The sequence below is a fragment of the Henckelia pumila genome, chromosome 3 (genome assembly GCF_033568475.1).
Source record: "Henckelia pumila isolate YLH828 chromosome 3, ASM3356847v2, whole genome shotgun sequence".
Taxonomy (NCBI): Eukaryota; Viridiplantae; Streptophyta; class Magnoliopsida; order Lamiales; family Gesneriaceae; genus Henckelia; species Henckelia pumila.
The window spans coordinates 194274830-194293591 of NC_133122.1; the positions used below are offsets into that span (position 1 = coordinate 194274830).

At 35.4% G+C, this 18762-nt stretch overlaps 3 protein-coding genes across 4 annotated transcripts; 2 read left to right on the forward strand and 1 right to left on the reverse strand.

Moving 5' to 3' along the window:
- Window positions 1–799: 799 nt before the first annotated feature.
- On the reverse strand, window positions 800–11678 carry LOC140893335 (kinesin-like protein KIN-14F). Of its 2 annotated transcripts, XM_073302391.1 has the most exons (19): window positions 11534–11678; window positions 11235–11293; window positions 10949–11143; window positions 7458–7645; window positions 7213–7356; window positions 6566–6922; window positions 6083–6151; window positions 5742–5966; window positions 5237–5318; window positions 4974–5069; window positions 4700–4879; window positions 4392–4498; window positions 3640–3818; window positions 3374–3538; window positions 3035–3288; window positions 2600–2763; window positions 2350–2520; window positions 1414–2105; window positions 800–1251 (listed from the first exon to the last, which is right to left on the reverse strand). In XM_073302391.1, the coding sequence occupies exons 3-19, from the start codon at window positions 11109–11111 to the stop codon at window positions 1122–1124; spliced, it is 3366 nt and encodes a 1121-aa protein (XP_073158492.1). In that variant the 5' UTR covers window positions 11112–11143; window positions 11235–11293; window positions 11534–11678; the 3' UTR covers window positions 800–1121. The 2 variants fall into 2 exon arrangements, with proteins under 2 accessions (XP_073158492.1, XP_073158493.1); XM_073302392.1 differs by lacking the exon at window positions 11235–11293 and having other exon boundaries at window positions 7482–7645.
- On the forward strand, window positions 8772–9317 carry LOC140893363 (histone H4). Its single transcript, XM_073302418.1, has one exon. The coding sequence runs from the start codon at window positions 8820–8822 to the stop codon at window positions 9129–9131; it is 312 nt and encodes a 103-aa protein (XP_073158519.1). The 5' UTR covers window positions 8772–8819; the 3' UTR covers window positions 9132–9317.
- Window positions 11679–14022: 2344 nt separating the features above from the next.
- On the forward strand, window positions 14023–15747 carry LOC140887469 (fructose-bisphosphate aldolase 5, cytosolic). Its single transcript, XM_073294721.1, has 3 exons — window positions 14023–14113; window positions 14274–14959; window positions 15295–15747. The coding sequence occupies exons 1-3, from the start codon at window positions 14086–14088 to the stop codon at window positions 15655–15657; spliced, it is 1077 nt and encodes a 358-aa protein (XP_073150822.1). The 5' UTR covers window positions 14023–14085; the 3' UTR covers window positions 15658–15747.
- Window positions 15748–18762: the final 3015 nt, after the last annotated feature.

Genomic DNA, 18762 nt, shown 5'->3' on the forward strand with positions numbered 1-18762 from the left:
TCCAAGACAAAATATATAAAATACCCTTAAAAAAACAAAATATCTATCTCTATCTATATCTCTATCTCTGTCTCTATCTATATTTTAAATTTTATTTGTCCATAAGTTTCTCTATTTGTGTGTAAATATTTTATTTTTAAATTTAAATTAATTTGAAACAAAAATATAATATATATATATATATATACACAATAAATAATATTTATGTTTTAATCACACATGAACAATGGAGGAGCGAGGAATTTCAATCTATCCGGGCTAGAATTTTTAACTATTGAATCGTTCAATATTCTAAATTTAATTATTCGGGTTAATATCAAATTAAATTATTTCAAAATTTTTCGAAATTAATATATATAGGAGTGGCGGAGGCGCAGAGCCAACTTGTGCTATTGCCCCTTGGGGGCTGAAAAATTTTGTTATTTATATATATATATATATATATATATATATATATAATACACGCAAAAAAATGGACAAAAATAAACATTTTTTTTTCTTTTATATTTTTTAGATCCAAATATTAGGATCAAAATTTTAAATTTTATTACTTCCAGGTACATAGTCTGACTTTTTGTATGGTGTTTTTCTTCACGAGTTGGGAACGTCATACACGTTGATTAACAATAATTTCATTTTATATTACTCCTCGATTATTTCTCACATAATATCGATATTTACTTATTTGGAATATTAAATCACATTGTATATTTACTTATTTAGAAGTGGAATATTAAGATTCACGTTAATGCACGTTCAACTACTCAATCGGTTCGATTACATCCCCGCACCAATTAAACATACTAAGGAGCAGCAAGGGAACTGAAGTACAGATGAAGAGACAAGTAGCACAAAGACTACTTCAGAGTATATACAAACGCATGCATGAATATCTCAACGTGACTTGTAAAAACAAGACTGTTTCAGGGATGACATTTAATACGGGACATCATCTCTAAAACTAGTAATTAAGAAGATGAAAATGCAGGTCCCCCTGTGTTAACTGAGGCAAATCATTTGCTAAACTTTCGAGAGCACGCAATCTTGAATCGAGGAGTCTATCGAGGATCTATACATTTATACTCACACTTGCTACATCATGCTGTGAAATTCTCTAACCATCAAATAATGATTTTCCCGCGAGGCGTAGATCTGCTCCTTTGATATTCTGGCAGAGATGAATTGCCTGATTCCTTCACATTCTGACATACGACGGAAAATTTGTTTTCCTTTGCCTTTTGATGTAGTTCTCTGGTCGAGAAAGAGAGTTTGTATTGTTAGTAAAAGAAACAAATCATGTTTGAAAACATGTAGCTACTTGGCATGATTTCATTATAGGCTCCAACAATTTTCGAAATGAGGAAAACATTAGCTTGGTTGGCGGTTGCTAACAAATTTAAGCTCAAGGCATACCTTGGTTCTACATTTTGAGAGTCTCTGGAGGAGTTCCTGTGTAGCTTCTTCATAGTATTGCTGTCATTAGCTGGTAATCTGACAGGTCCGGGGTCGTTTTCAGGATCTGAGAAGTCGAGCGTTTTGATCTGCTCCAGTGGTTTTCCAGAGTCTAAATCCGAAAGCAGTTTATCTGCAACTCCGGACTTGTGAATTCTAGCAGATGACTGATGTCTGGCTTTTATCATACTCTCTGGTTTGGTTTTTCGAATGCCACCCTGCCTCACGTTAAGCACTTGTTTGAATTGCTCCTCTTCATTCTCTGAATTAACTTTTCGAAAGGTGACCCTTTGGAGACTGTTCAATACATCTGGAAAATTATCTTGTTTTAGTGGTTCTTGATACAGGCGCGTGTTAACCTTCGATGGTGCTATTGCATGTACACTGGTGGTAGATTTATGGACTGAAACACTAGCTGGAAAGGGTACTTTCATGACTGGTGGGTTATCAAGTGCCTCAGATTTTAGTCTAGTTCTGCTGAGGGCACCTCGGTCAGTGGATATCGATCTCCTAACTGGAGGAGACGGAGATCTTGGCTTGATGGAGCTTACAGGTCTTTCTTCAGAGATGGGGATCTTTGGCATGGCATCCTTGTCCATGAATTTAGAGGGAAATCGAAGTCTTCTCTGCTTACCGGATGAACAGCTTCTTACCTGCAATATAGCATCAATTTGGCCCAAGGTTTTTAGTGCCAAACCGAAGACGTTTTTTTAACCATCCAATCTATTACAACTATAATGGTCAGACCACAAAAGTTAATATCTTATCGCATGCCTCGTTCGAGCCACTTTTTGTCATCCAACGTGAAAATGGAAGAAAAGAAACATTTTTCTTGAGTTCACAAGTTTATTTTTAGCATCAATGAGTGTTACTTTATACAAAGCTTCCTTCATTTACCTCTGCGTTCTGAGCATCCACAAGTGGTTGATTAATTTCAGGCTTCAAAAGAATACTGTTGTTATGTTTTGATATCCGAACAGGTGACACAGTGCCTCGAATATTTGTGCGACTTTTCAACTGCTCCAATTCAGCTTCCTTTCTCTCCAATGATAATTTAAGGTTTGAAATCTTCATATACCACAAAACATTCAAATGTCAGCTGAACAGATCAAAACCAAATTAGACATATAATGGCAGTAGAACAGACCTCTTCTTTGAATTCCCTAATTTCACAGGTTTCTTTATTTGATTGGGCTGCCCCAAGATCAATTGTGGCGACTCGGTCGGCAAACTTCAAGGTGCTAACTGTCTCTCCTAGAGAATTAACGTCCGGGTTTATATGCACAAACATCAGCGTCTTTGCATGTCCTCCTGTTAAATTAATAGCAGTAGTAAGAACAACATTCTGTAATCCATGACTTGTCGGGTTAATTTATAAGATGATGTTTTTAGCCTCAAAAAAAGAAAAAGGAAAAAAAAGAACAACGTGCTTTCCAAAACGGCTAACTTAACTAGAATGTGATTGCTTATTATATCAGAACTCTCTCATGAAATTCAATGCAAACAGAAGCAAACCATTTGTCTATATCTGGATATAACATAGAGTGAAAAAATTGCACTTTTAACTGAGGTTTCACATTACCTAAAGAATCTTGTAACACTTGAGTCAGCTTACTGTTCCTGTAAGGAACATGACAACTCTTTTGTGCCAGAGCAGCGATAACATCTCCGAGTGCAGAAAGAGATCTATTAATATGCTGAGCTTCTTTCAGTCTCTCGCCAACGGCTTCGGATTTGTCCACTCTCTCACTTCCAGCTAAGTCTACTAAATGAAGGCAACCCTTAAGTGTGGTTCCTGAAACTAGTTCTTTTCCTTGAACATGAACAGTCAAAATGCTGCAGCAAAGGATACATTCATTAAACATGTAATTTAATAATTTATGAGGAAATGTATGAACTTATAAGGGAAAAAAAAAATCACCTGTGAGATCGACTACTCCTCTCATTCAAAGCTGTGGCACCCACAGCACGATTTTTTTGTCCAATTTTCATCAAATCAAGAACATCTTGGGTACATTTAACAGGTATCAAGCTTGCATCAGGAACATTGAGACCATTTCGCTGAGAATTATTTCGAATATCTAACGTGAAAGCAATTAAGGGCATTCATAATTACTGCCAAGTAGTGTCAATCCTGAATGAGAAATTATTACGTCAGCCATCAGAAAGAATTCGAACAAAGGATATCTTCGGTTACTCCCATCAGAGACCAATAAGTCTCTAACTTGTTCATTGTATATTTCAATCATTTGGACTCCAATTTCATAGTTTACAACATCTGATCTGGTGTTTGAAATTTGAAACAGGTCACGCAAAGCTCGATAATTGACACCCCATGTTTCCTCTGTCATAAAGTCAGGGCCACTCTGCAATCAAGGATAAGTGGACTTTCCATTAAGTTGGCGCAGAATATACCATAACTTGTATGTTTTTAATGGTCACTATAATATTCAATTTTTTCATACAAATCTTCCATCAAGAGAGGTGAAACCTTTACTAGTAGGGCAATAGGTGGGTCTTACTTCACAAAAATCATTTAGTTACTGCTAAGGTACCAAAGGAAAGTCACTAATACTTCTTACTGATTCTTTAATTTAGTTACCAAATTCCGACAGCTCATTTCGAAATTACATTGAATTTTTTTTGAAAAGGTGGCATATCTTCTCTAGACATTGGCTGACTCACCTAGGGCTGGAGATGAGAGCTTAAGGAAACATACAAACTCAGTATTTCTAAAGCCTTCGAGAACTCTATACAGAAGAAATTAGTATTCACAGAGGTCACAAGACCAAACATTATTCATATCCAAATGCTAAAGGGTTCATGCTGCCAAAGTTGACATATATTTTGAGTCGCAAAACAAAACTTACAAACATATAAATATATAAAACAAAACAATGTTATGAAATGCAATGGAAGCAGTGATAGTTTCCCATTACCATCGTATATGTCTTCCCAGATCCGGTCTGACCATATGCAAATATGCAAACATTGTAACCATCTATAACAGATCTGACCAGAGGTTGGGTATCTGCATATATTTGTTCTGCAAATTTGAAAACACGTTAGAACGAGAAGTTTTCAAAACTATACATTGCTGATGATATAAAAAAGATAAAAACTTCAAATTTTGCCTCTCTTACTAATGAAGCTAAGTATATGCTAGAGTTTAAATTTCCACATGTCTCATTTGAAGTTGACCAGAATGCAATATCCAAATTAGAAGGAAAATTAAGCCAGGACATACGCTGCGACACATTTGTCCCAAAAACCTTGTTGAATGAGAAGACCCTCCTTGCTTCTTTACCCTGCTTCTGGGGGTTAACAATCATGATGTTTCCATTCTCTCCGATATAATCAACAGTTGACAGCCCATTACATTGTTCCGAAAGGAAAGGTCGTACTCTACAATAAACTCTGATTGTTCCTGTCATAGCATTGCATTGTATTAACTTCAATCTTAAACAATGGAAATGAAGCCATTAAATTTGCAAAAAAAATAATAAAAAAAGATATGTTACCTTTTAGGTCTTGAACTTGATTATAGAGTAGACGATTTTCTTCCAAAACTTTGTGATAGGAAGACGCAGCCACTTCAAGGCCCTTGACATGGTGCCCTGGTAGAGGTATTGCTATCAATAATTTGACAAGATGCTTCTATGAAAATATCCAGGAAAAAATGTTTTGAACATTGAGTGAGGTCATGAACTCTTTATTTTGAATGCTTGGGTACAGACATATGGTATAAAAAACAATAAAGTCGAAAAATTGGCTTGCATCTCACCCAGCCATTGGAGTCCTTTCTCCTGTCCTATGTGAACCTGGTAGACTTCTTGTTTCATCTCTCTAAGAAGTGTTTTTAGATCCTGAAAATTGTATATTACGAGACAATATAACAACATTGTCAGGTGAAGACTTGTATACAAGAATCTCTAGCCACATAAAACACAATAATAACGTAACTCTTCTGAAAGACACATAACATATAGCATTTCATCATCAATAAATAAGATAATAAAATCCAACAAGATTTCTTATTTCCACATTTCTCACCTCCTCAACTACCTTTTGATCATGATGCATACATTACTTACTTTCGAGAGCCTTTGAAGCCTACCCAAGTATGGCATTAAAATTCTAAAATGGCTGCTCAGGAAATTTTTTCATTCCTCATCATTTGTATAGTCGTTGCTCATTCAAATACAAGAAAGATGTCTTGAGAAACAACCAACTTTAAGACTGAAAATAAAATGAAAAAATAAACTACATAAGTTTCAGTATAGTCACACCTCTAGTTGTTTCTGTTGGAGATCAAGCAACTCTGTGTGGCCGTAGGAGGCCTTATTTGTAGACGATGCCCGTTCACCTTTTCCACCACATATGCAGAATTCAGATACATCTCTTGATGCAAGACTAGTTCTTTTGCCTAGGTACTTTAATATGGCTTCAAGGAATTGACATTTTGTATGAGGAGAGCCGTTATTATGCAGAAGTTTCTTCAAGAATAATCCAAGCTGCAGAACAAAGAAACAAGGCGTCGCTTCATTGAGATATTTGAAATTGGTAAATCATTATATATCATGAGCATGACTACGATAGATATTGGAAAAATATTCTTGTATTTTATTACCTGATTACTTTGAGAAACCAATAAAGCTGAAAAATCTTTAACTACCGTCCTCAGCATAATATCAATGACCTAAAGATTCCCCAGTCAGACAAAAACAGTAATCATTATACAATGCTGTGAAACATGAAAACAAATGCACTCATCAAATAATGTGATGTTGGCTAAATAGGGACAGAACTGCTTTGGATTCAAGGATCAGCACCAAGAATCTCTTGGGTTGCATTTGCATTGAAGGGTTTGAGTAATCCATCGTATGCATTTGACTCAAAATTATAATGAACAATGTATGTTTCCTCGTGCACCATTTGGCAATAAACCGGAGCAGTCTGTAATTGTTCAATTGCATTTTGTGCTGTGCACACTCTCAGTTTCAAAGTTTATGTGTTAAGCCTTAAGAATAAGCACTAAATTTGGCTTGACATGTATTTCCTATACGATATGGCTATTCACTGATAAATAACAAACAGAAATGAGCTTACCTACCATTGGATTTAAAGGCAAGTCATCTCCAAATTCATTGGTCTCTGCCACGTACGCTTGCAAGAGACCAAGGCTAAAACGATCGAACATGAATGTGAGTACATTGGCAGCCCTTGATTCCTCGCGTGAGTCATTTACTGATTGGAGGAACTCTATCAACTGTTCATATTGTGATGATTCAGAATCTATGACTGATTCATCAGCACTTTCACTACCCACTGCAGAATTTGGCGATTCTTTCAAGGATGTAATCCTAACTGTTCCACCATATCTCCAGACTCCAATTCCTCCAGATTGCTTCCATTCATGATATCCTTTCAGGCAGAGAATGCAATCCACAACTTTGCTTGATGAGCCACCCTGTAAGTTAAAGCAATTTTAAAGCCTATGGTGTACTAAGAAAAATGGCAGTCGTACGTGAACATGTAAAATATTTAACTTTGCTAGACAAACCACCTTATAACGCCGCGCATCCTAAAGAACGGTAGTCAAGACTCAAGACCACCTCAAACATTAAATATATGAATATATAGAACTTGCTTCATGGTTTTCATACTACCATAGTTATCAACAGGGCTTATGGGTGAAAAAACGCAAGCATTTGTCCATTTTCGAGGAGCAAGAAACAGCATAACAGTTGAAATGCTAACCTTTTCAAGATCAGATGCCTCAAAAGTAAGCAGCTTCATTTTGCCAACAGCCACAAGAAAATTTCTCATGTTCTCGAAATACTGGATAGCAGACTGTGCTGCACCCTCCGTGGCCTGCACGTCCACCAACGGATTTTCCACCACCTATATATTGAACAACAAAATTTCACAAATAACAATCAAACATGACAAGAAGAATTAATGCGAATTGAACGACAGAAATTTCACAATGACACAGCATATACATAGGTGAACTTTCTGTATGTTACTTTGTGAACTGCACCGGGATTGACTTTGTTGAGCACATTGCATAGAACTAGGCCATTGCGGAGAGCCAAACAGAATTCGTACTCCGTTGGCTCTTTCGGCAGCACCTCCGTCGCGCCCCGGTCCATCTCCTGCAGCCATTGCGCCGCATGGTATCGCCTTGCAGCTGAAATATTTGCATGTAATATTGTCGGGAGCTGTAAATATATTTTTTTAAGGAAAATTTTACAATTACATAATTATTTATTTATGTATTTATGGTTTTTTTTTTTTTTACATTTATATTTATTTATCTATCTATTATATAAAAGTCTGTCTGCCTGATAAAAATTAGTCTTTGCTCAACCAAAATTCGAATACATTTTTAAGTTTTATCTAAAGAATGAATTTTATAACTATTGATGGCAAGATAACAAAGTTATATATATCGGCTTGATGAGATTAGTACTCGTTATATCTAATGTTTAAATTTTTTTTTTTTCTGACGTGGAAACCCGCAGTCGCTACCTTCTGTGCGCACTGGGTAAACCCCGGACAAACGCAATAGCCTGCAAACTACGTTAGCCAGGTAAACCACACTAGACAAGCTCTGTGTGACATGCTAGTTCAAAAAGATATTGATAGAGAAAATTGAACTACTGGCCAAGAGTTCACCAACTTGGACACCGGTTAAACATCTAATGTTTAATTTTAGTTTGGCTTTACCTGAAGTTTATATATTTTTATAAATCACATATTTAACTCAATTTTGAACTCTTAGATTCAGTAGTAAAGGTACAGGTGAAATAAAAAAGCATAAAAAATAATTATTTTATTGCTGGTCAAGTGACACAATCACACAAATCTCAAATTTAAAATGGAAATTCCTAAAATTTTATAAATATTAGTGTTTCATGTCCAATATTTTAATATTATTATGTATTAAAAATTAAGTATTTTCGTGATATTTTTTAAAATAATTTTTAGTGATTAATAATTAGATAAATTGTTCGTGGACTAAATTTAAATATAATTGAAGTTATTCTGCCTAAAAGGCTAAAATAGACGTTGAACATATTTGATAATTATTATACTTTGTAAACCCAAGAGGATCCACGACATCATCATCAGGTAGCCGTCGATTTTTCATCAACGGCTTAGAAAGCTCCCCCTAGTAAATGACGCGGATCGCAATCCTCAACCGTGGATTGTCAACAGAATCCAACGGTCGGTAAATACCATCACATTTTCGCATTTTTCCATATAAATAAACAACCCACTCCCCCCATTAGCAAGACAAAATCAAATTTGATTTCAACTTTTCTCTATAATCTCTATCGTCTGAATCTGAGCTAGAGAAAATGTCCGGGCGAGGAAAAGGCGGCAAGGGTTTGGGAAAGGGCGGAGCAAAGCGGCACCGCAAGGTTCTGAGGGACAACATTCAGGGAATCACCAAGCCGGCGATCCGGCGTCTGGCTCGCCGAGGCGGAGTAAAGCGCATCAGCGGCCTCATCTACGAGGAGACGCGCGGGGTGCTCAAAATCTTCCTCGAGAACGTTATCCGCGACGCTGTTACTTACACGGAGCATGCTCGGCGGAAGACGGTGACGGCCATGGATGTGGTGTACGCTCTCAAGAGGCAAGGCCGCACCCTATATGGATTTGGAGGTTAGGGATTTCTAGGGTTAGGAATTGGGGCTACATTTCTGTAGATTGGGTGCTGCTATCGGTGGTTAATTTCGACGTTCTGTACGAGATTCAGTTAATTTAATGAAATTTTTAACTTCTGTTGTTCGAATTCCATTGAAATTAATTTGCAGTTTCGTTCGATTGAGTTGATTGTGGTGTTATTTATTCCGATTCATTGTTGCAGTATTTGATATTATTGGTTAATCTATCCATTAGCTTCTCTGAAGATCAAGATTTACTTCACACTTAGTTTGCAAGTTATTATGTTGATTATGTTGATCTGGAGTTTTAACCCGTACCCATTCGAAGGTAACGACTGTAGATTTTCACGTCTCCAAAAAAAAATTTCTTAACAGTGCGGCTGATGCCACTGTGTCTGAATTTGATTTTCTTTGTATTAAATTGTAGTTAGAAATTAGAAAGTACATGATTAAAAGGAGAATTAAGAACATAAAAGATTTTACCATTTGTGTGTTAATGTTATGTAATCCTGGCGCCACGTTTAAATATTGTGAATTGTTTTGAGATATTTTTATAAAGGATTAGGATTATTTTTGTCTTTTACAATTATAATTCATTAGATTTATTTATTAATTTATTAAATTAAAATTTTAGACTTTTCTTTTAATGTAATAAAAAATAAATTGTGTGATAAACACGTGTTTGTGGGGGGAAGTCTATGCTTCCCTCCGCCGTTATTGATGTTTTATTCATGTATAATTGTCATTAGGCAAGTGAACTCTTGAGTTGAAAGGGCGGCTGGTATAATGTTTTATAATTTATATACTTTTTATTTGTGTATGTATATTTACATGAATTAATTAATTTTAGAATTTTGAAATTCCACAAACAATACGACAAATAATAAGTAAATTAAAGTGCGCCGATAACGTAATTTAAACGGTCCAAGAAGCTATTTAAAACTCAAACCCACTTGAATATACATGGAACCTTTTATAACATGGTACATTGGTTAATTTAATGTCTACTCGATTTATGATTTAAAAGTTATTTTTCGTTGCAAATAGTTATAAGCTTAGATTAGATCGACTCATTTCATAAATACAAAATAATAAAAATTATTTTAAAAGTGGTCGGAGTGACATAGATATGGGTGTCCACACTGATCAGAAATATTTGATTTTTAAAAAAGAGCCCTGATTTTACGAGGCAAGCGGACCCTATGAGCAATTGATTAGTTTTACAGCCATCATCATGTTTCGCAAGTTCAGCGGTGCCCAAATGCCATAATGTTTACACCAAGCCCGTCATTTAATATGTGGGTATGGATTCCTTACTTCTTAATGCTTCATCTTTAATCATTAACTAAATTAATTAAAATGGTGGCCACATTCCACTTTCGGCCTACCCCAACTACAAATTCTCTTCATTATTATTTGAAGCACGTCTATCTTCCCCCTTTTCTGCTCGAGTTTCAGAAGAAATATCAAGTCTGTATCCACGATTCACGAAAACTCTTTTGAAACCGTGTACCTGATTATTTTTGTGAGACGGATCAAACACGTTACTTTTCTCGGTACGTATAGACCGAGCTAACTCGTGTGACCTGCTCAATTTATAAAAATCTAATTGGGTTCCATTAGTTGAGAAGCTAACAACTTTCCAACTATATATATATATTTTTCCCATTTCCTATAATTTGTTTTATTTTATAGCTACCTGAGTGCTGCAAACCCATATTACTGAAAGTGAAAAAGTCCAGAAATTAACTAACAATCTTTAATACCTTTTCGTGAAGTTTAATGAAATATAATAAAAACTGGCCGGAAATTAAACTTACCTGCTTCATCTGCTTTTCTCTGCGCTAATTCGCGGTCGTTGATGATTTCTTCTTGATACGAAGCTTCTCCATTGCTGTGGATCAAGCCCTTTAATCCTCTCAAGTTCTTCCCCGGAGAGCTGAATATTGAGCTGCAACTCATGTAGCTGATTTCTTGCGGCATTCTCTCTTCAAAAGCCCAGCTTTTCCTTAAAACTGTCGATATCACATTTCGCAACGCAACAAACATTACTGCCAATTCATCTTAAGATTAAGATATAATTGTTCGTTCAAAACAATGTTATACCATTGAAGAAGACGGGAAACAGGGGACGAATATAATAATTACGGGGCAGAGAGAGTTTCCTGAGAAAGGTAATCCATAGCATTGGGATGAATCCAAGAAATGGGACGTTCTTAATCATAACAAAAATTTGAAATTGTTAACACGGGAATCTCCATATCTTGCATGTGCTTGCTTAATTAAGGAAAAAAAACAAAATCTTGTAGTGCTTTCAAAGAACCATGAGAGTGAAATGGAGAAGAAAAGGATCCAAGAAACTGGAATTGAATTTGAATGAAACATGGAAAATTAAAGAGATTTACCTGGACTGTGGCAAGAGGAAGCAAGCTCTCTCGATTGGTGATCGGGTTTCTGAAACGGTTCAGAATGGGAGCTTAAACGAGGCCCTCGTGAGCATTGAATTCATGAGAAGCATTCAAAATTCGGAGAGGATTCATTCAATGCAGAATTCTGGCAAGAGAGAGAAGACTCACTCGAAGTGGTGAAGCATCAGGAGAAATTTATAAAGACCCCGAAATAAACCACCCCGGGATTTACTCGGGTCGGGTTTGGTTTGGTTGGATCGGATCCGAAATCTTTAACTACTTATTATTTTTTCAAGATATTATCTTGTGTATATATATATATATATATAAATTGAACTATTGGATGTAGTAGAATAGTCTCATTTAATTTTGCGACCTTTGTTGTTGAAAATTTTATATATATTTAGACAAGTGTGACATCGTTGGGCCTTCCCGAACGTTAGACTAGCCTGCAAGATCTCTTCTCACCTGTATAATTGGGAATTTAGTTTGCTTTACAAAATCTAGTCACTTTAATTTTGACTGATGACCGGATGATTTCCCCATGATAGATTTAAAAGTCATAATTTATCAATACATGCGGGATTCACTAAAAAAATCATGGACCCCACATTTATTGATAAATATCAACCGTTAAATGTATGTGAAGGCAATGCCTGTACAGGTAGAGTCTCACTTACCGACAATCTTCTTTTGTATTAGAAAGATTCAACTATCAATGATAATAATAATAATTATTATTATTATTTCCAAAAAAAAAAAATAATAATAATTTAAAGAGATAGAAGGATGAATCTCATACACAAATTAAATGTTGTCAAACAATTTGCTAATTTCATTATCCAAAATTTATAAACATTTTTATCACCTAATTAAGATTTCAAGCCACTCGCATTTTTCAATAATGTGAATATGTGATTTTGGAATGATTTGAATATTTTATTTCATAATGTTTCATCATAGAAATATTCTACTTTCATTTTAAAAAAATTCATAGAAATATCTACTTTCATTTTTTTAAAAAAAAAATTATGGTTCGTATTTTCTACTATTTGACTAGTAAAGACTATATAGTATTTGACTACTATACATATAAATAATATATATAAAGGGAATGTGTACGTTGGATTTTGAAAGTTGAAATAAAGAGGAGGGGAGATGTCCCCAAGTAGGCCTAGTATAAACGTTGGATCCCTTGTTTCAATTGATTCCACAAATGCTTTTCAAACATCTTTTGCACAATCTCTCTTATTTATTACCCCCCATCTCCCTCTATTTATAACGAGAATAATTTGCTTCATTCTCACCGGTTATTTGTGGGTCAATCTGTTACTTCGAGAGTATATTCGATATGTTTTTATATAAAATATTCATTGCATAAAAATATATAATGTGAGGTTCATCGGTATTGTTTAATTTCAATTTAGATGTTCATAATATTACACGGCTCGATTAACTGTCCGAATTGAACCCAAAACCGATTTTTCTTTTTCTTTTTATTTTCAATAATTTTTGTACATTTCAAATCATTTTTTCATTTTTTATTAATGGTAAATAAAAAGTAGAAATTCCGCTAATTCAAAAATATTTCGGTACTAACCGAATCCAAATGGTTGAATTCAGTTCGGATTCAGTATTTGGTGCAGATTTAGGGTAACACAAAAAAATCGATTGTATCGATTTGATTCGACATTGAGAGTGTTCCTTTTAATGTAGCATTGCTCTATACTAATATACATTTTAATTTTTTTTCAACTAGCATAATTCAACAAAAGCGTATTAAAATTAATCGTCATGATTTGATATAAATAAATAACTATAAAAAACATATACTTACATATAGATACCATAGTATATATATATATATATATATATATATGTATATATATATACATAATTTAATGGATATTCAAGTCATATATTAATATCAGACCCTCTTTCATATGTATTCGAACCCAAAAATTTCCATACCCGATTATATAATCAGGTCGAAAAAAAATCCTCCCATACCTATAAAAGTAATATATATCATGAGCTAGCGGACCTAGAAATTCAAATGTCAAAAAGGCAAGGAAGTTGATTTTTGAAATATTTTCTCTGCATTAAATAAGAAATGAAGTGATTTTTATTTATCGGTTTAATTAGTTTTGGAATTTCCCTTAGGGGAATCTCTTGGGGACACTTTGGAGGCATGCAACCTTATATATTGTTCTTGGAATGAATATAATATATTTATGATTGGGAACTCTTGATATTAAATTCTTGGAGGCGAGAAATAATAGAGCATAGGATAAAAAGGAATATAGAGCATAAGATATTGTCCATGTACATTTGGCAGTGAGAGTGATCACTCATTTCTTTATCCCACCATGATAAACTTCGTTGGGCTAACCTTCTGACACGTGTCAACCATGGAACATACTCCGTTTGAAGTAATATTGATAAAATCTATATGTAATGGTTGTATGTTGTGAACATTGGCCAGATTTAGTCTCCTTCCTTATCCTCCAAACTTGTATAATAATATCTTCTTCTCTAGAGTACTGACCATGTCTGCTTTTGTAGGAAAGTACGCCGGTAAGTATGCATGCTTTTTATTACGAGTTATACTTATACATTATCTTTAAATTATAAGGATAATACTACATGTACATCGAGTATTACACATTAGACTATAAAGAATGTATTGAAACGAAATATGTATACGTAAAATGAATTTATATATGTACATGTGTAGAGGAACTGATCAAGAATGCCAAGTACATAGCCACGCCAGGCAAGGGCATATTAGCCGCCGACGAGAGCACCGGCACCATCGGAAAACGCCTGTCCAGCATAAACGTGGAGAACATAGAATCCAACCGCCAAGCCCTCCGGGAGCTTCTCTTCACGGCCCCCTCCGCCCTTCAGTACCTCTCCGGCGTCATCCTCTTCGAGGAGACCCTCTACCAGAAAACCTCCGTCGACGGCAAGCCCTTCGTCGATGTCCTCCTAGAAAACGGCGTGCTTCCGGGGATCAAGGTCGACAAGGGCACCGTCGATCTCGCCGGGACAAATGGAGAGACCACCACTCAGGGGTTCGACTCGCTCGGAGTCCGGTGCCAGCAGTTCTACAAGGCCGGAGCCCGGTTCGCCAAGTGGCGGGCGGTGCTCAAGATCGGCGCCACCGAGCCTTCTGAGTTGAGTATTCAGCAGAACGCGCAGGGGTTGGCTCGTTACGCTATAATCTGTCAGGAAAATGGGCTGGTGCCGATTGTGGAGCCGGAGGTGCTGACGGATGGGAGCCATGATATCAAGAAATGCGCCGCGGTTACCGAAACCGTGCTCGCTGCGGTTTACAAGGCACTGAATGAACAGCATGTGTTGTTGGAAGGGACCCTCTTGAAGCCTAACATGGTCACTCCTGGATCCGACAGCCCCAAGGTATCCAACTCTTTCACGAATATATAATGCATGCAACACCAATAATTAACTAAACTAATGAAACCAACATGGAAGGGACATTATTTAGGTAATGTTTGCAACTTATTATAAAAATAAATAATTATGAAAATTTTATTAATATTTTAGAGGTTGTAAATACTACCTAATTAATTTGTTAATCAAGTACATTTTCATATATACTTCGGCACTGTTTGGTTCATGGATTGGATGATGATGCATGACACTAATCCTTAGAAGAATTTGAGCCAAACATTAAACAAAACAATTATTATTAATCAATCAATGTTTTATTCTTCAACCAAACGATGTCTTAGGTGACTCCGGAGGTGATTGCTGAATACACGGTGGCAGCCCTCCGGCGGACCGTGCCCCCGGCGGTTCCAGGGATCGTGTTCTTGTCGGGCGGGCAGAGCGAGGAAGAGGCGACGTCGAACTTGAACGCCATGAACAAGCTAGACATACTCAAACCTTGGACACTCTCATTCTCATTCGGGCGAGCTCTGCAGCAGAGCACGCTCAAGATATGGGGAGGGAAGACGGAGAGCGTGGGGAAAGCACAGAGGACATTCTTGGAGAGGTGCAAAGCCAATTCCGACGCCACTCTGGGGAAATATGCCGGTGGAAGCGGCGACAGTTTGGCTTCTGAGAGCTTGTTCGTAAAGGGTTACAAGTATTAATCATTGGTTTGTTGTGTGGGGAGGGATTGTATGTATTTGACTAAATTGATGATGTTTTTTTTTTTTTTGGTTTTGTTTTGTGTTGTTCTAACTACATAATTTTGTTTCAAAAAGTTGAAATATAATCAGATGTATTTGTTCCATCTACAGAGTAGTTACAACTTTTGTCAAGATAGAGTCAACCTCGAAATCAAATGAACAAGTCAAAATTATTATGTGACCACCACAAAATAGTGGAGTGGCCTGATATTGGGCCATTGGCAAAGCGTGTCATATCACATAATTATTACATTTGTTTTTTAAATGTTGTGAAAAATCGCGGTCCCTATTTCGAATTAATAAAATAGTACTACGCAAATCATGTAAATAGACATATTGGTCCGAGAAGATGTTAACATGAAAGAATGACTATTGTAATTGATTTTACTTTAGAATGTTCTGCTTCACAAAAACTACCGTGAGACGGTCTCACAGATCAATTTCGTGAAACAGATATCCTATTGGGTCACACATGGAAAAAAAATCCTTTACTTTTTTATGACAAAAGTAAAACTTTTTATTGTAAAAACCGGTATGGTTGAGCAATCTCACGAATAAAGATCCGTGAGATCATTTCACAAGAAACATAATCGCCCTACTTTCACATAGCTCATGATTGGAGATTATTTTGGATAACACATATTCTTTGTTCTATAATATAATATGAACGAATGAATAATTGTTGCCTGTTGTCAAAATTTGTATATTTTAGATATCCGATCTGATCATTTTTATTTGCCATCTTTTCCTAGAGAACTTATACCTGATCGAGCTTTAATTTTGAAAATTTATCAAGATATAAAAAATCCAAGAGTCAGAACTAAATTTTGACTTAATTGAAATACCCGAATTTTAATAGAAAATTCGATAGATCTTTTTTAATAATAAAAATATTGGTCTAATTAGGGCTGAGATATCGAGTTAAAATACCGACTTTTCGGGATAACGTACCGAATTTTTTTGGTATATTGAATTTTTTTTTGATATCTATACAGTACCATTATGGATTTTTTCCATACCAACATTTCAGAATTTCGATATCGGTACCGGTATGAATTCATGCCAATATTATTTATACGGTATACCGAAAACCCACCCCTAGGTTTAATAGGCTCGGTTTTGGTTTTAATTTTAAAAATAGGTTAAACCAATTTAAATGTTTATATAAATATAAATATAAAGTAATTAATTAATATTAATTTTAAAAATAAAATTATTAAGGCCACGCTTTGGATTGTATTTTTTTGCGTTGGGCTTCTTTTAAATTTGATAGTGGGCCTAAACCAACACTCAATCCATCAGGAAATTAGCATAAGCCCGATAAGAAAATAACTCTAAAGTGGATATCGGTCGAACCAAGAAAAATGACCGAACAGAAATTCGGTTCGGTTTATTCGATTGGTCGGTTATTTTTTTAAAAAATATCGGTCAAGTCAGTTTAGTCTGTTCGATTTCCTTTTTATGTAAAATATATGTTAAACTGATTAAATCGATAATTATTTATATATTAAAAACATATATTGGGCATTTAACATTGAACTTTAATTGTTTTATTTTCTGTTGGGCTTTTTTCAACACAACTATCCAATTGTCTTATAAGCTTAACCAAACAAAACAACAAATACCATTTCTTGCCCTAACTCGGCTTCCCGGCCCGAAATCACTGTCGAGGGCTCCCGTGACACCTAGAGAAGGCAGGCATCCTAGGTAGGGGTGGCAAATTTTACATAAATCCCGACCCGTTCCCGATTCCTGACCCGTTCCCGTCCCGAATTGTTCCCGTTCCGAATTTTTCACCACCCTAGTGGTCAAGATTTTTTCCGACCCGATCAACTTCGGGATCGGGATCGGGATCGGGATAGGCAACTCTTCCTGACGAAATTTTCGACCCGACCTGAATATAAAAATAATATTTTTTTAATAATATTTTTTAATTAAATAAATAATTTTTTTAATTTTATGTTTTAATATTAATGTTTTATAATTATATACCATATAATTTTTTTTATATTTAACTTTTTTAATATTAACATTGAGTTATAAATTTTTATTTTGTTTTTTTATTATTATGAATAATTATATGTTTTTTTATTAATCAAGTAGTGGTTTTAGTTTATTTATAATGCAATAAAAAAATGTTTTAGTTTTTTAATGGTTATATATATAAAAAAATTAATTTATTTGTAATGTATTAAGAAATTGTTTAATTTTTTCATAATTTTTTTTAAAAAATATTTAAATAGAATTTTTTTAAAAAAAATATTATTCGGGATTATCCTCTCCCGATCCGACGGGATCCCGAACATTCGGGTCCCAACACTTCTCGGGTGCGGGATCGGGAGAAAAAAAAAATTCTAATTTCTAATGAGACGGAAATCGAGTAAGGGGGTTACGGGACAGGTCCCGATCCGATTCCACCCCTAATCCTAGGCGTCACTCAAAAATGTAGAGACGTAGGGTCCCTTACTCCGTCGCCCCACAACGCATAAGCTTCCTCCCCGTGTGCTGCGTCGTCCCCTATCTCGAGGTCATCTCCGTCCATTCGCAGGGCAATTGGGTATTTTGCTAGTTCCTTTTTCCCAATTCTTTTCCGTCGTTCACTGTGTTGAAGTTTTATTTTATTCTATGGAATATGGCTTAAAGATGGATACTTGGTTTTGTTTCTGTGTAAAAGCCTTTAAATTTTTTTCAAAAAATAATTATTTCGGTCGAAAACCGAAATAACGGAATTTTTTTATAGGTTTGGTTTAGTTGGTTTTGATTTTGATATGAAAATCCGGTCGGTTCAGTTGGATCGGTTTGGTTTTTAGAATTTTGGGTTGGTCGGTTCTGTTTTGACATACCCCTGTGCACCTAAAGTTTCAATTTTTTTTTTTCAGATTCTGTTTTTTTTACCTCGTGTTTTGAATAACTACTGGATTTACTTGGATACATGAGTATCTGTTGTTTGAGTTATTGCGGGAGGTATAAAAGTTTGTTTCGATTTCTTGGACTTACTAATAGAGACGAAACCAAAGTCTTGCACTTTTTAATGGATGCCAATATAAGATTGAGTGTAGTACAACA

Excerpts from the sequence above, each read along its gene's own strand:
- LOC140893363 (XM_073302418.1), top strand. The coding sequence starts at position 8,820 with ATGTCCGGGCGAGGAAAAGGCGGCAAGGGTTTGGGAAAGGGCGGAGCA.
- LOC140893335 (XM_073302391.1), bottom strand. The coding sequence starts at position 11,111 with ATGCCGCAAGAAATCAGCTACATGAGTTGCAGCTCAATATTCAGCTCT. Across the intron at positions 4,499-4,699 it reads TGGGACAAATGTGTCGCAGC|AACAAATATATGCAGATACC; the intron begins GTATGTCCTGGC and ends TCAAATTTGCAG. Across the intron at positions 3,539-3,639 it reads TCTGATGGGAGTAACCGAAG|GTTAGATATTCGAAATAATT; the intron begins ATATCCTTTGTT and ends AATTGCTTTCAC.
- LOC140887469 (XM_073294721.1), top strand. The coding sequence starts at position 14,086 with ATGTCTGCTTTTGTAGGAAAGTACGCCG. Across the intron at positions 14,114-14,273 it reads TTTTGTAGGAAAGTACGCCG|AGGAACTGATCAAGAATGCC; the intron begins GTAAGTATGCAT and ends GTACATGTGTAG. Across the intron at positions 14,960-15,294 it reads CTGGATCCGACAGCCCCAAG|GTGACTCCGGAGGTGATTGC; the intron begins GTATCCAACTCT and ends ACGATGTCTTAG.